The sequence below is a fragment of the Bombus pyrosoma genome, linkage group LG6 (genome assembly GCF_014825855.1).
Source record: "Bombus pyrosoma isolate SC7728 linkage group LG6, ASM1482585v1, whole genome shotgun sequence".
Classification (NCBI taxonomy): Eukaryota; Metazoa; Arthropoda; class Insecta; order Hymenoptera; family Apidae; genus Bombus; species Bombus pyrosoma.
Window position 1 is genome coordinate 7,847,505 of NC_057775.1, and position 15,532 is coordinate 7,863,036.

A 15,532-nucleotide genomic window follows, 5' to 3' on the forward strand; every position below is an offset into this window, starting at 1 on the left:
TGTAAAATAGGTAATAACGCGCTTCATGATATACTCGGTTGATTCGTACTCACGTTGATACTTCACTACCTGTAATACTTTTTGTAAATACCTTTCTCGAAAGTTTACGTAACAATCTCGCTTGGAAAGTATAAGTAAATGTAATTTCATACAACATCTAGGTACATAGTTAGCAATCATTTCTTTTCCTATTGCTTGCACGGTTCAACAATCTTGCTCATTTCTTTCGCCTGACAACATCTCCGAACCATTGGTTTCCCGATTCACACGACGACCTCGTGTCTCACTTTCCAGGCAAGCAGTCGTAAAACATATAACTGAAATATTAGTAAGCGATTGCTTAGATCTGTATAGAAAAACGTGAAGACAGGTATACAGTTTGCAACGTAATGACATAATAAAAGATTCGGTCCCTGATGTTAGGTAAATATAACGTAGTCCACGTGTTACCGTGATTCTTGTTTCTCACGTGCCTGCTGCCAATGTTAACTAGTCTCTCCAAAAGCATTCTATGATCATTCTATGCTACTTCGTATAAGAACCCCGTTTCCGCTATTATATCAGCAATGAGTGGCATTTTACATAAGTCCTACGACCACATGACGTTTCTCGTGTCGAGGATTTGCATCCGCGGGAAATTACACGTAATACCGGCGTACATATGATACCTGTTGCACTTCAACGGCACGTGTTACATAACCAACGATATGTCGTAGTTGATTGCGTAATTATACGTTTTTCTTATACGTCAGTATGACGCGTCACAGCGTTACGTTCGAAGAGTAATTAATCCCTCACTGTTAAGTGACGCGAATCACGTCTATTATACGTTTTCGCTAATGATCGAATTTCTGTTATCATGTCAATAACTTTCGCACGAAAATTCTATATACTCGAAAACGGGAGGGGATGATTTTAATTTATTTTGTTTATAACGTAAAACCAACATGAGAACGAACGACACAGCAGGTGGCTCGAAAGTTGGTAACTCGAAAACAGGAGAAGATAATTTTAATTTATTTTGTTTATAAGGTAAAACGAGCATGAAAACGAGCGAAACAGCAGGTGGCTCGAAATGTTCACCGTTCTTAATTGTCAAGCAACGCGATGTTCATTACTAATCAAAAATATTAATTTATGTAAAATTTTACAATTTTTTACGATTATACAACCAAAGAGGCCACATTGCATGTCTCTTATTTGAACAGAAAGAAGATTTTATTTCTATCGGCTACTAAGACGTAATTGTAAAAGATAGAACAACGGAATCAGTTTGTACCAATATAGATGTGCTTTACGTAAATTATTGTAAAATCTATTTTTAAAACACCGCGGTTTTTAACTTGTACCCTACGTCCGAGTCGATATCACGCGTATATTGTAAAATTACATGCCAACTCGAACCTGAGATTGTGAGCGTGTTATAGACCAGTAAGCCTATTAATGTTGCCTCTGTGGTCGTTAACGACATCAATTATGATACGTAAATAAGGAAGTATTTTTCATTTCTCCGGTTATTTTTTTTTTTTTTGTGTGTGTGTGTTTTTAGCTATGTATTTAATGGTTCATTCTAGATAAACCGATCGATGGTCTATACTTCTTCAAAAAAACGACGTAAACAATGTGTCGGCGAAGTACAAAGCGCTTTATTGATTATCCAGTCGTCTCAGATTTTTATTACTCAATTTCCTATATACGAAATGATCGCAAAGATTGAAACGAGATAAATCTCTACCAAAATAAAATAGGACATCCTGACTAAAATAACTACAAAATGAAAAAATAACAGGTATACGAATGTTGAAGCGATCAATCTCGTAAAATTGTTCCTCAAGTAAAAAGAAAAAAAGGTTGTTAAAGTGAAATGACTTAAGACGTTACATTAGAATACGTAAGCCCCATGTGTGCTTTCTTTACGTAATATTACGTAGTGTTAATGGCTAAATTTCTAGATAAACGGTAATCGTTCGGTGATCCGGAAAAATCGGCTGCCCGAACGGAGTCTGTGTCTGTCAATTAGTTCGGAAAATTGGATTTTCTTCGTTCGAACGGAGTCGATATTAAAGCCGATATAGCACGACGAACGATAGCTATGACGTGGCGAACGTATCTCATAACGCGCATACGCGCCAACTATATTCCTGTTGTGTAACAACCGGTAAGAGTTGATCAGGAAGAACAATTAGAAAGTGTACACGGTGGTGTTCTGGCGCATAAGCTTGCTTATGCGACCGTCGGTGCTGTTGCATAAATATCGGTACGCAGGGCCTACTTTCTCGCATTTTATACGTATTCCTGTGTTCGAGCTGACCACCTCTTTTCAATCCTGCACCTGGTAAAGAAGGTCCCTCCTTTCCTCTTTCACTACACGATCTATCTTTCTCCTACTCTTTCGCTTAGCTCGCCAGAATCTCGCGGATACGCGAACTTCGGGGAAGTTCCAAACGAACAGTGTCGCTTCAAATAACAGGCTTCGCTCGTTCTTTCCTTTACGAGAGCTCGTAGCGTCATTTTCTGTATTTATTTCCTCGGTCTCAGATCGGTCGGTCACTGTGCGATTGTCAGTCGGTCGGCTCATCGATTACCAATCGGCCGTCTCGTTTAGTTTCCAATTTCCTCCTGCGTGATCGAAGTTCAGCTACATAAACGCTTCGTTTTTAACTTCGTCGCATTACGTATTTAGTTTCGCGTTTCATGCGTATTAAAAGTGCTTCCTCATTCGCGTCTAGACTATGATAAACTGCTACGTTTCGAAGGTGTTGATGTCGTGGCAGAGTGAACCATTTCGCGAGTGTGTTTACCATAAGAGATATGTACGTCTGGAAGAAAGATATTTTGCTCTTTCTTTAACTGTTCCTTTTTACGGTCACTGTGCTTAATTGAATGGAATTTCTAAATTACGTAGGATTTCATATTTTATGTCGTGTTCAGTGTATTTAATTGAACGAAATTTTGGAATCGTATAGAATTCGAAATCTTTGTACGCCAATCGGAATAATCGTAAAATTGAGATATAGTAAAATGGCTGAATTATTCTAAAATAGATCGAGAATAGATCATAATAACTAGATCGCAATCGGTTCTTTTACTTTACAAGACAGCGTATTATACTTAAATCACGAGTCGTATAATCGTTAAATCGTTGTGCTATTCGGGTTACTTGAAATACAGCTATTTTAGTAATCGCGCGTGTTGAAAAATATATCCGGCCGAGAGGCGAATTCGTTAATTGCGGCTGGAGCAAAGGAGAACGAGAAAATGGAGTACGAGGTGAACGATGAAGATTATTTTACACGAGTGAGTTTTGCATTCCACTTCGTTGATTATGCATTTTTTCTTATGTATGCTTCTTCGCTTTGTTGACAATACTTTCACAACTTGAAATCATTAAAAGTATCGATAAGAAATTAAAAGTTGATCAGACGTGTTAATGACGTTAGTCTATTCCTGAACATAAAATAGCACGCTATTTATTATACAAAGCTGCAGTCATACAATTCCTTCAGTCAAACAATACTTAAAACGTTAAATGACGTTTATATATAACGTTGAAACGTTTCTATTTTCTTATCGCGATGATGTACAGCAATTTTTTCGAAAACGAGGTAACTGCATAATTTACCGTTAAAAACCTGCATACCTCTAATTAACACATATCCTAGAATTTTGATATATTCTTTATCACAAATCACGTAACGTCGTACAATCGTTGACAATAATTTTTATAAAAATATAGGACAAAATCTCGTGATCGAGTGACGACGAATTTTTGGAACGTATTTGAAATAAAGAAAGATATGTTCTAAGATATATACCGAGTAGGTTAAAGTATATATTTATTTTATTGGTGAAATATCGAGACAACAATTTTAAAACGGCAAGGATATTTTAGTTGTAGAAATGAAACAGGTTTTTTTCATGGCGAAGATTTCTATATAAAGGCTCGTATATTGTAACAGGATGAGACCTGCAGCTACATTTAAGAATTTCTCTGCAATCACACACGCGTTTCTCAGCGTTACTTTTCCTGGTTGTTATGAGGGAAAATTAGTACCTTCGAATAATTGCACTTATTTACTTTCTTCGCATAGATAACGAAAGAAGGATATTAAAGCGAAATATCCATTACGCTCAAAGAAAAATAGGATGCTTTTGACAATTCTGTACCGCGACAGAAGGAAAAAATTGAAGAATACTTTGACCTCTTTACTCTACGTTTCACAAAATATTCATCATACGCAACAGACGTGATTATTTAGATCTGCGAGTAACTATACGCATCCCTATCAAAAGTTATTTTAATAAAATTGATTTTGCAACTTTCACTCAACGATAAATCAAGATATAGATCATTTTCAACGATAACGATTCTACAATTTCTACAATGACGACGAAAAAAATTTGATAAGGATCGTTCTCATTATGAAGTTGTCAGTTATCGTCCTTGAAACTTAAAAAATTCAAACTAATTCGCTGTTTATCAAAAGGAACATTGAAAAATACAATGAAAAACACGAAAGATTACAAACGAATGAATGATAAAAGACATACAAAGAAGTTGAAAATTTTAAAAGAATTTATCCTTCGGCGGTTATTTTCGTTCTTTAAATTTACATAATTTTTAAAAGTCCAATATATCTGTTAACGTTGAACGTGGTCTTGGAATAGAACTTCTCGTCCGTGTTTTGAGGGGCGTGTATTTGCATTGAGGCAATCGCGCGTCCTCAACGTTCGTTGCTTGGAGAAAAATAAACTCTCCTGATTCGCGCCATACTGCACCATACCGCGTTCTCTTCAGCTTCCTCTGTTCCTTCGAGCACGTCTTTTTTTTTTTTTACTATTTCTGAATAAACGGGCTATACACGCGATACATGTTTATTTATGACGGATCTTTCGATCGGCAAGAGCAAAATATATTATTCGCAGTTTCCAGACACGTTTGTTAATTGTCATGCTGACAAGTCGAAGCAGCTGTTCCGAGGTCAACGCACTTGAAAAACAGCGGCACTCTGACAATTGGTTTTATATACGAGGCTACTACTCTAGTCACTAAAGTCTGGTGTATTAATAGAGTCGAGCTAAAATGATTCATGCGAACTATTTTCTATTGAATCTTAGATCCGCGGAACTTGGAAACACTCGATAATTGTACAAATATCGAGACCCAAGTGCCGCGACCATGGAGATGCAGAAAACGGTTCTGTTTCTCGGAACTGCGATCTTAAACGTGCCGAACGTAGAAAAGGACGACGCGAGTGAAAGAGAAAGAGGGACTGAGAGTCGAAGCGTTCGGCAAACATTAAACTGGCCGAGAACATTAACTGAGAAAGCAAAATTTTTGTATTTTTCATTTCTGACCAATGAAACGTTTATCAACGCGTTTAAGTTTTTCTGATTGAAACGACATCAAACACGATATACTTCGCGGCATATTTGCCCGCTTAATAAATGGCAATTAAATGCGTATCGATAAATAAGTATAATTCAAATTATATCGTGTTTGGTGTCATTTTAATCAGAAAATACTCACGAATGCGTTAGTGAAAGCTTCATTTAAAAAAGGTCGAAAATAAAAAAGTTTTACTTTCGAATTAGTACCTAAATACAATGTCCCAACGATATCTGAAATTGGATCATGTTACGCTACTTGATCGCGGCGAGCTGTCGAGCTTTCGAGATACGACGACCGTGCAGTTACGCGGAGAATCCTTTTTTGCAATTATTCGAATGTTTCCATATATGCATAGTAATATGCAAGGAAGCAAGAAGAGTTGAAAGAAGTAAGGCGAACCATTAGCTTCTTACTACAAAAGAATTTTAAAAAGGAATGAAAATAATGAGAATATTCTTTAAGTGAATCCTTATTAATATGAGGAAACATAAAGATATTTAACCCTTCGAGTGCTGAATACTCCCGGCGGAAGCAATCCGCGTAAATGGCACGCGCCTGGCGGTTGCGATCGTTCGCGATGGAATACTTTTTTTAATAAAAATTAATGATTTATATACGGCACTACTATAATATTCCTTTGCACTGCGAGTAACCCGATGACCTACCGGAAACTCCGAATCGTCTTTGCTATGAGCTATCAGGTACTGCGAGACTATTTACAATCGTATTTAAAATGTCGCCACGGCGACGACAGCGGAGCTGTTACTTCCACTTACAATGTCGCCATGGCGGCGACAATAGAGTGCACAGGGATATTATTCGTTATTTAAAGCAATATAGTTTAATATACATATAAGAGCTAGAAGTTTCTATGGTTTTATATTATTTCATCGAATTATGTATGATCCATTTTGTTCTATTAAGATAAAGAGCACAATATTTGACAGATATATCGTTAAAGCGATATTAAATAATCATAATTCTCGCAGTGTAATAAGAATTACGACTCCCCGCGAAGTATACGGAAGATAAACGGACTTTCATTTCTTTGTTTATCGGCGTTGTTAAGAAATGCACATGTATCGTCTCATGCATTAATGAAAGAGTTTGAGGTGTACGTCGGTGAAGGTGCCCACGAGAAATGCTCTTGATTTTCAACAATAACTTTTATTTATACTCTTAACAATTAACAAATAACGATTAACAACGATTAATACTGAACAAGCAAGAGTCAATAACCCGTTTCTCTAATTGTGTTTGCTTCGCATAACCTTTCGCACTTCGCAGCTCGGGGCCGAATGAATTTTTCGTTCGAGAACAAACAGATCCTTCCCTTAGTTGCCCATCGATATCTCCACTAGCCGCGTTTGTTAGATGTACCGCGGAGGTTGCCGCGTTTATTGGATGTACCGCGGGGATTGCCGCGTATGTGTTCTTCCGAGAATTCGGCGAAAGAAGCGTAAGGATATCGATGGGTACATCGGGCACGTCGATGTTGCGCTTTGACGGCATAGCGCTTTGTATCGCGAAGCCGACGGAAAGTCCCGTGGCTGGTGCCGCCACAAGTTCATCCATAGCACTCAAAGCGTTAGAAACTAAATTTGTGACAAGGTTAGAGATAATACAAGTAGATTTAATAGCTTTCCAGTAGTACAGGATTGTGGGAAATCCACTCGAAGAGAAATAAAAAACTCAATCTTAAAAATGATTAAGAGACGAATATTATAGAATGCAAAAAAAAAAAAATAATTACCATAACGTGTATCGTATAAACATGTAAATACACGTCAGGAATGTTAATTAACGCTGAAAATGTGTAAAATTGATCGTTAATGTGAGCATGATATCGACGATTATACGGGCAAAATCAATGCGGGTTTGAAGCGAACAGTTACGAGAAAGTGTATGGTTTCATCTCTGGTTACAGGCAATTTTATCCATAGATCGCGTTTCCATCGTTCTGTATAGATGGATTTCTAGAATGTCTTATTATTCGCCAGAAACAAAAACTGCATTTCGTGCCCCATCATGATAGGAATACAGGGTCGGATATCTTTAAATTAAAATTTCCAATTTTTCGAATTTCAATGGAATAAAAATAACAACGGGAAAATATTTTTAAAGAATAACATAATGAAATAGTACAAGATGATCGACTATTTTGCGTGATACGTGATACTTGTTTACGTTTAATTTTTATCATGGTCGACAAATTATAATATACTAATGTATGCGTATACGTGTATTGTAATAATCCAGTGTATATCGAGGTTGAACGAAAAAGCTGTGCAAACTAATTTCATTTTGTAGCCGGCAATCAAAAATTAATAATAATATATATATGTCGGGGATGGAAGGACACTGGAGCCTCCCCTTTGGAACTGTGGGAAAATCCCGTAATATTGTAATCTGGATTCTACTATAGCCGTAATTAAACAATTGTCATTCAATCCGATTGTATTTGTTCGAGATTTGTGATAGTGGGTTTGGGTTCGAGGTGACACAACTGGTCGCCGAACGTAGCCGCGGTCACGGGATGGACATTTTGTCTCGGAGGTGTCAATATAATGGGACACACGTTGTATTAATAATCAAACTCCAAGCAGAAATTGCCTAGCAACGGCGATTAGAATTTTCTCTAATCTTCGGACCAGTATATAACAAACGAGCGCAATCGTAAAGGAAGGAAAATTTCCATCAGTCTATTATTCGTGCGATTGCTTTGGAGAGTTACACATCGAGCAGTATATACAGAGCGTCCCAGCAAACGTTTGTGTGTTAAAGTATTTTACGTTTAATAAAGAGTTATCCTGCTGACCGTGGATTCGTTATCGAACCTAGAATCATTGTCACTAGCGTCTCGAGTACATAATTACCACGGTTACTTGTCGATATCTGTAACAATCATGTTTGCATTAGTCAATATCTTCTATATTGCATAACGACAAAGTCTAACCATAACGAAGATTCGTTTCACGCCCTTAATCCCAACCCTAATCATAATGTGAATCCGACATATATATATATACACATTATATATGTATATCATGTTATACACGTTATAAGTAGATTAAGATGCACATTCGCGTATTCAGATCATCTTGATGTAAGTATTTAGCTTAAAGTTAGATTACAGGAAGGTGTTAGACGTTATGAAATATTTATCTCTGGAGTCAGTGATGTTTGCTTATTTAAGGCGCTGACATTAACTTTACCTTTTGTTATGTTACGTATACACTATCGACATACTTTATAATTATTCTGAAATTGACGTAATTTTCCCCGAGGCAAAACGACAAAGTGCAATGGATAAAGAAACAATTAAAGTTGGCATAGTTTCCCTTTTTTCTTTTTGAAGCTAAAATTATACAATTGCTGTAATCTCTTCATAATTGCGGAGTTTACAACGAATTCTCTATATATATGAGAAAATGTTTCCACGTTAGAATTTCAGAAGATAATATTAGAAACGAGTTATTCAAATTATTAACACGTTTTGACTGCCATGGGGGGTCACCGGTGACCGGCACTCGATCTCGCTATAGCGCCGTGGGGGCCAAAGGTGGCCCTCACCACGAAAAATGCTTCAAGCATGATTTTATAACTCATTTTAATTTGTTGCAAATAATATTTCAATATAATATGGAAAATTGGCAAAAAATCTGGTAGTCAACGTGTTAAAATTTCTATGTTACGACATAGAAATTTCTAGGTTCCTTGGACATTATACGGTTATTGTACTTCGTTCAGCTAATTAAATTGTTAATATCCTTTTCTTTAATAGCTGTTACATTTTATGAATTACATACCGTAAATATAAATTTTCGTGAAATGAATTTTATGAATTTTAAAATACTCGATGTTTAGCAGAAACTTGAATTTTACGACGAACGTTCGAAACGACAGAGCATAAAGAATAAATTTGATTTTCTTAATTATTTTCAAGTTCGGCATTCAAATTTACAAGAGGTTACAAATATATATTTGTTCCAAGTTTTTTTTTTAATTTATTATTTGTTTACATTTTACAATTTATCCAGTAGGATATTTGGTAAAATATTATAGTTCAATATTTGATAAAATATAGCATGTGGATGGTTACCCCCAGCGGGAATCCATCTTCCAGGTTGTTTATTGTTCTATTATGAGGTCTGCAGGATGCTTCCTCTTGCGTCTTCTTTCTATTATTGTTTTATTGATTTCAGCAACCAGCTGATTTGGGTGTGTTGCAAGTCTTTCTTTATACTTTTTTGCATATCTGGCAATTTCCTCTTTGACTGTTGGAATTTTTAAATCTTTTCGTATGTCTTCATTTCTGACGTACCATGGAGCGTTAACTATTGTCCTTAAGATTTTTGCTTGCACTGTTTCTATTTTATTTATGTGACTCATTGCTGCCATCCCCCATAGTGGGACTCCGTATGTCCAGATTGGTTTGATTATTGTTTTGTATATATTTACTTTATTCATTATGCTTAATTTAGATTTTCTATTGATTAACCAGTACATCTGCCTCATTTTTTCACGTATTCTGTTTGCTATTGATTTTATGTGATGCTTCCACGTAAGGCGTGTGTCTAAATGTATTCCTAGATATTTGACATACTTTGTTTGTGCTATGTGGGTGCCATTTAGTTGGATATCTGGTGTTTTTCCTTTTCTAAGCGTAAATGTTATGTGATTGCACTTACTGGTGTTCGCTTTTATTTGTTTGCTTTGCAGCCACTTTTCTATTTTTGTAATTGTTCCAAGTGACTTCTATTTAAATGAATTTTATTCCTTGTTCCAAGTTTAATAGCAAGAAGTATCATTCACTGTACTGTCATAGAATTTCAAAGAGTTTTTATCTTGTTGTAGGGTATATCAGATAGTCACATGTATATTTCAACCGACATGCGAATACGAAATGTGTTCAAGGACAGTACGTACAATATCGGAAAGAAAAAATTGTACTGCTCAGTGAACCTCAAATAGTCGAGATTGCAATCTGAAACGGAAGAGAATAATATATGAATTCCGTGACACATACACGTTACAATTCGCATTTCTTGCTGAATATTCGTGAAGCAACGTCTCAAGATAACGTCTCATGAAATAGTTTTATTCGGTTTCTTACTTTGCAGTCACGAAATGCCAGTTATAATTCACGCTATAAATGTTGCGATAAATTTTAATGAATGTAAGATCTCTTACTTTGAACGTAGAAAGATTTGTATTAAGCGTTTGTAGTTATTAATTAAGAATTTAATCACTATTTGTTGCAGAGATTTCGTTAATCGCAGAATATTCCGAACGATTCTAACAATTTATTACTTTTATTATTAGGGAAACTTAGTTGTGTTCGCTGTATCGAGGGAGTAGTCGTTGCGTGATAGATTTGAAAATAAAGAAAGAAGAGAGAAGAAGAAAGGGTAGAAAAGAAGTTCAGACAACAAAGGAAAGCTTGAAACTTTCCACGTATTATATAATATCGTAATATCGTTAATTTGAGCTTTTTAAAAATGATCTTCTATCGTTACTATCATTGCCACTGTACTTGTTCGATCTGTTGATTAAGATCGCAAGATTCTGCATATTAACTCAAACACAAAAGAGTAATCGGTTTACTTTTGGCCTGAGAATATTTTATACGACATTTGCGTCGTTTTTCGCGAAAATCGAACAAATTTCACGTTCTTGCTAAGCCGGTAATATCGTTCGGTTATAGCAACTGATTCACCGTAGTTTCTTCTTGGACTTGTTGCGCCTACGAAGACACCATCGATGGTCTCTATTTTCTTAACAAATAGACGTATACGGTTCGTCCTATATCCAAGAGAATCTGAAATAAACATAATAGCCATAAAATCTAAAATGGAAGTTATAAAATGAATTTATCGTGCAAGCGTTAAAAATATGATGATTTACGATAGGATAAAGTGAAACGTCCTCCACTTTAAACGCTGAAAACGTGCGGGAAACGTGACTTACTTAAAATATTTAACAGAATACAGGCGGTTATTAACATGAAGTTGAATATAGACAAGGAGTGCGAAGAAAATGCAGTTTAGTTAAACTAACAAAGTAAATAGGTTTCACGTCGCGTGTGTGACAAACAGAGAGAGATTCGATAATAATCTGGTGAAAACTGGTAAAACTAACTGAACCTAGCTATTATCTTTTGTTAATGGCTAATACACTGTGTCAATAATTAAAGCGATAAGATTCTTTGATAGACAAATGCGGCTTAACAGGTAGGTATAGTAGCAATTCTATAACGTTAATAATTTAACAGCGTTATTATATATTATATATATTATATTTTAACAGATTATACATAGCCCAAATACGAGATATTGTTATTATTATTTATTACACGGTAAATTCAATATACAAAATATACAATTTTATATAAATTCAATATACGATGTAAATAATACAAAAAAATTGTATTTCGTTCAATCGTAAAAATTAGAGTAGTAGAATAATTTTTTCTTGGTCGTTAGAAGGCAATAATTCTTACATTCGACGACAAAACTTTATTTTTCTTCGATATATATTTATAAGGATATAACGTGGACGCGTATCATTGATGATAAAATCGATGATAAAATTCATATTTTACGTATTGGGAATGTAGATTCTAAGCGAGAATGAGAAAGTCGAAGTGAATAATATATCATAGAGCCGGAACTTGGTCCAAGGTCAAAAAAGAAGATACTTAATATAATAATAACATAACGATATAATACATTTACATATACATTCGCAACATAACATATTTTACATCGTATTTTCATTTCAGAATGATTCGCAACGCCGTAATTTGATGTAGTGATTTATATACGTGTCCGGCAAAGTGCTACAGTTCGATATCTTTCGTTTCACCCAGATCGATTCGTTTCTTCCTCGTGAATTATTATCTGCAACACTTGCTCGCGTCCATAAAATATATCTAAAACGGTTGTTTCACTCGGCGTTAATGACTTAATGGTATGTCTGCAGCAAAGAGGCCAATCATATAGTTCACCGTTAAGTCAAGTTCGGTCTTTACGACGGGAATCGTTTCGTTGCGTTTCGTTCTCGTTGCCTAGATTTCTTGCCGGCCCAAGACCCAAAAAGCAGCGGGCGGGCCCACGAAAAAAAATATCGGTCAATGGTATAACGGAATTTACTGTCCGTTTTACGTTACGATCGGTGCGCGCATACGTGCACACGCGTGATTCTAAAGAAAGAGAGTTAGAGAGACCATAGAGAAACCAAGGTGGAGAAAGGTGTGTGCACGAGGCATAGAAAAACAGTTGCAGAAGCAAGCAGCCGAGCAAAAGAAAAGAAGACAAAGTAACAAACGATGAGACGGGGAACGACAGAGAAAAGTAAGCCTACTCGTCTCGCGCTCCCTTTTCCCTTCTCTCAGCCTCTTTTCAGTATACAACAGTTTGTCCATTCACCGTTCGCGGACGTGGGCCCAGTGTCATCGATTATTCGTTTAACGGGATCTACATGTACCCACGGTGGTGGTGAACGATGATTTCTCCGGAGACCAACTGCTACTTAGGGATTTTCGGCTTCGGTCAGTCGAAGTCTACGTTGTTTCGTGCGAGCATCGAAGGTCACCGATGACAATTTCGTTTTGCCGTATTGACGCAGTTCTTTTCGTTCTTCGGTAAATTTACTTGGCCACGTGACGCAAGAATCCTGTCACCTCGCGGTATCTTTAAAACTCGGTCTCGTTAAAATCTCGCAGCCACCACGTGGTTCGAATACACAGACGCTTTTGACGGCTGTGTACACACTGTATAAAAGTTTACTTTACGAACAATACACCGAGCGCGCGCGGACAATTATTTAATATTTACATGTTTTTCCTTCAACTTTCTGCGTCAAATTGCAAAACGTACGTACGTGGCACACAAAAAGCGGTAACAGCTCGCGGTATTGTGAACGACGAAACTCGACGAAACCAAGTAAAAACTGAAATTTATATTCTCGAATCGGTGCATTCTATTGTCGAAGATACGATTAATATTTAATAATTCGCTACGTATTTCTACTGATTATTGTGCCAAGAGGAAATGGAAATTAGCGGTTGTGTTTACGAAGAAAATATTCTGCTCGTTAGTATTCGTGTATAGATCATCTGGTACAAATATTATCGATCTACAGTTCAGAGACGCGAGAGATACCCTATTGTACGAATGTTATATCTCGTTACGAGTTACATATTATAGAAAAATCTTGTATAAATCGAATAACTGTCGCAAATTGGTAATTGTAATACTTCAGTAAGTCTTGTAAAGTGAAATACTTAAGTAAACGTATCGTTGATAAGAGAATGGAGAATAAAAATAGGAGAAACCTGTATAAATTTAAATAAATGTTTAAATTAATCTGAATCGAGGTTTAGCGGATGGACTGTGCAAGAACGAGTAATTATAAGACGGTGATGACGACAGACTAGAGTGCCGAAAAATAAAGAATCGTAAGAGAGAATAGCGAAGCTTTGGAAAGAGAGAGATCTCTGAAGGAACGTGCTATACGACTATATAAAGACGAGAGCCTGACGAATTTTACATACTTATTATTCGTCGAATGAAGGAATCGTCGTTAGTGAGTGTGGATCGCGATAATTCGTGCAAGTTCAGTCGTCAGTTCAAAATTCACGTCTTAATTCACGTTGGCATATTGTTCCAGTAGCACGAGTGTCCTTGTCGATTCTGTCAACAAACGTATGACTTATTCGTCTAAGGACTAAGTTTATTTCAAACGGTTCAACACGGGGTCCTTACTATCGAGCGTAAGTCAGTGAAAATATGAAACTCGTATTTGCAGAACTGTGCCTTCGTGGTAGCGAACAAAGTTAGGTCAAATTTTCTATTTGATCGTAACTTAACGACGCTGCTTTCAGTTTAGCAACTCCGTGACTCTGTGCTTATTTTCAGTCATGAAATCCATAACTCATTTTCTCCTAAGTCATCGAAGCAATTTTCGTTGCACGCTCGCTACCAATACCGTTATTAAGTGGAATACGTCAATTATCTTTTTCATATACATTTTAAGAAAAGTTACACGGCGAGGGAAATATCATTGATGCGTGTTAATTTTCTCTCCTCCAACGTGGATATTACTTTTCAGATTTCTTTTTGTCAGTACGTCTAGTCAACGTTTGCTAATAACTAGTAGTAACTTTAATAATTAGTGATTACGAAGCATTTCATTAAATTCGCTTTTTAAATTTTGAGAAATTGTGATTTGAAAATAACTGCGAAGTTTGAAGAGAATTGTAGCAATTATTCAGAAACGTTATATTTCCGAAATTCAACCTAAACAATACGTACGATTTTCTTTCGTCGTTATCGATTCTTTGTTCCTTGAAATATTCGCAGTATTTATTGTCGTGGTATTTTCGTAGAATTGCATGTTTCAGCGCAAATATCAATAATTAATAATACAACACGGTAGTCGATCTTCTTTAAACGAATTGTTTGACGTATCTAAAAACGTCTCTAATTACGTTACTCTTCGATTATCATTCGGATAAGTCGGAACTGTTGACTTAACTTTTATCATTTTATATCTCAGAAATAAAACGAACGGCGGACAATTTTGTTAAATTTGTTCACTCTTGATACAAAACCATTGATATCATTAAAAACAAAACGCATAATTTATCTGTTACAGGAATTACTGGAGAATCGAGAGAAAGATGAGGTAGTGAAGTTGGTCAGTACAACAAGCCATGGTACGACACCGTTAGTTATCGCCTGCCGAAATGGACATTATGACGTGGCTGAATACCTTATTGAAAAATGTGGAGCGAATGTCAATCAACCCGGTTTAGGTAAAATCGTGACTGTGCTATAAAACTCTCTTTGTCAAATTTTTCATATATGTCAGCATCTTTCAAATTACAACCGCTTAAGCTCATCGATTGTGGCGAAATCGAGGACATACATAAATTTGCTTCCGTAAGCCTATAAATCTTCAACCTAATGTTTCACCTTCACCATTGTAGTATTCCAAATAACGTGAAATGATTGAATGACAGAATTGTCTGAAGTAGTTTCTATTGTAATATTCGAAATGAGTTGCGAAAATAGTAGTTGGAAGTACAAGTACGTCAATAAAGTTATACATATACCTATTAGGTTACACATATCC

At 36.1% G+C, this 15,532-nt stretch overlaps 1 protein-coding gene across 3 annotated transcripts in view; it reads left to right on the top strand.

Annotated features, from left to right (window-relative positions):
- LOC122568779 (protein fem-1 homolog CG6966) overlaps positions 1 to 15,532 on the top strand; it is a 42,423-nt gene that overhangs the window by 21,112 nt on the left and 5,779 nt on the right. Inside the window, exons 1-2 of one of the 3 annotated variants that reach the window (XM_043728929.1) lie at positions 2,516 to 3,297; positions 15,053 to 15,212. In XM_043728929.1, the coding sequence (XP_043584864.1) occupies positions 3,259 to 3,297; positions 15,053 to 15,212 (199 nt within the window). In that variant the 5' untranslated portion in view covers positions 2,516 to 3,258. The other 2 variants (XM_043728928.1, XM_043728931.1) reach the window with 2 other exon arrangements.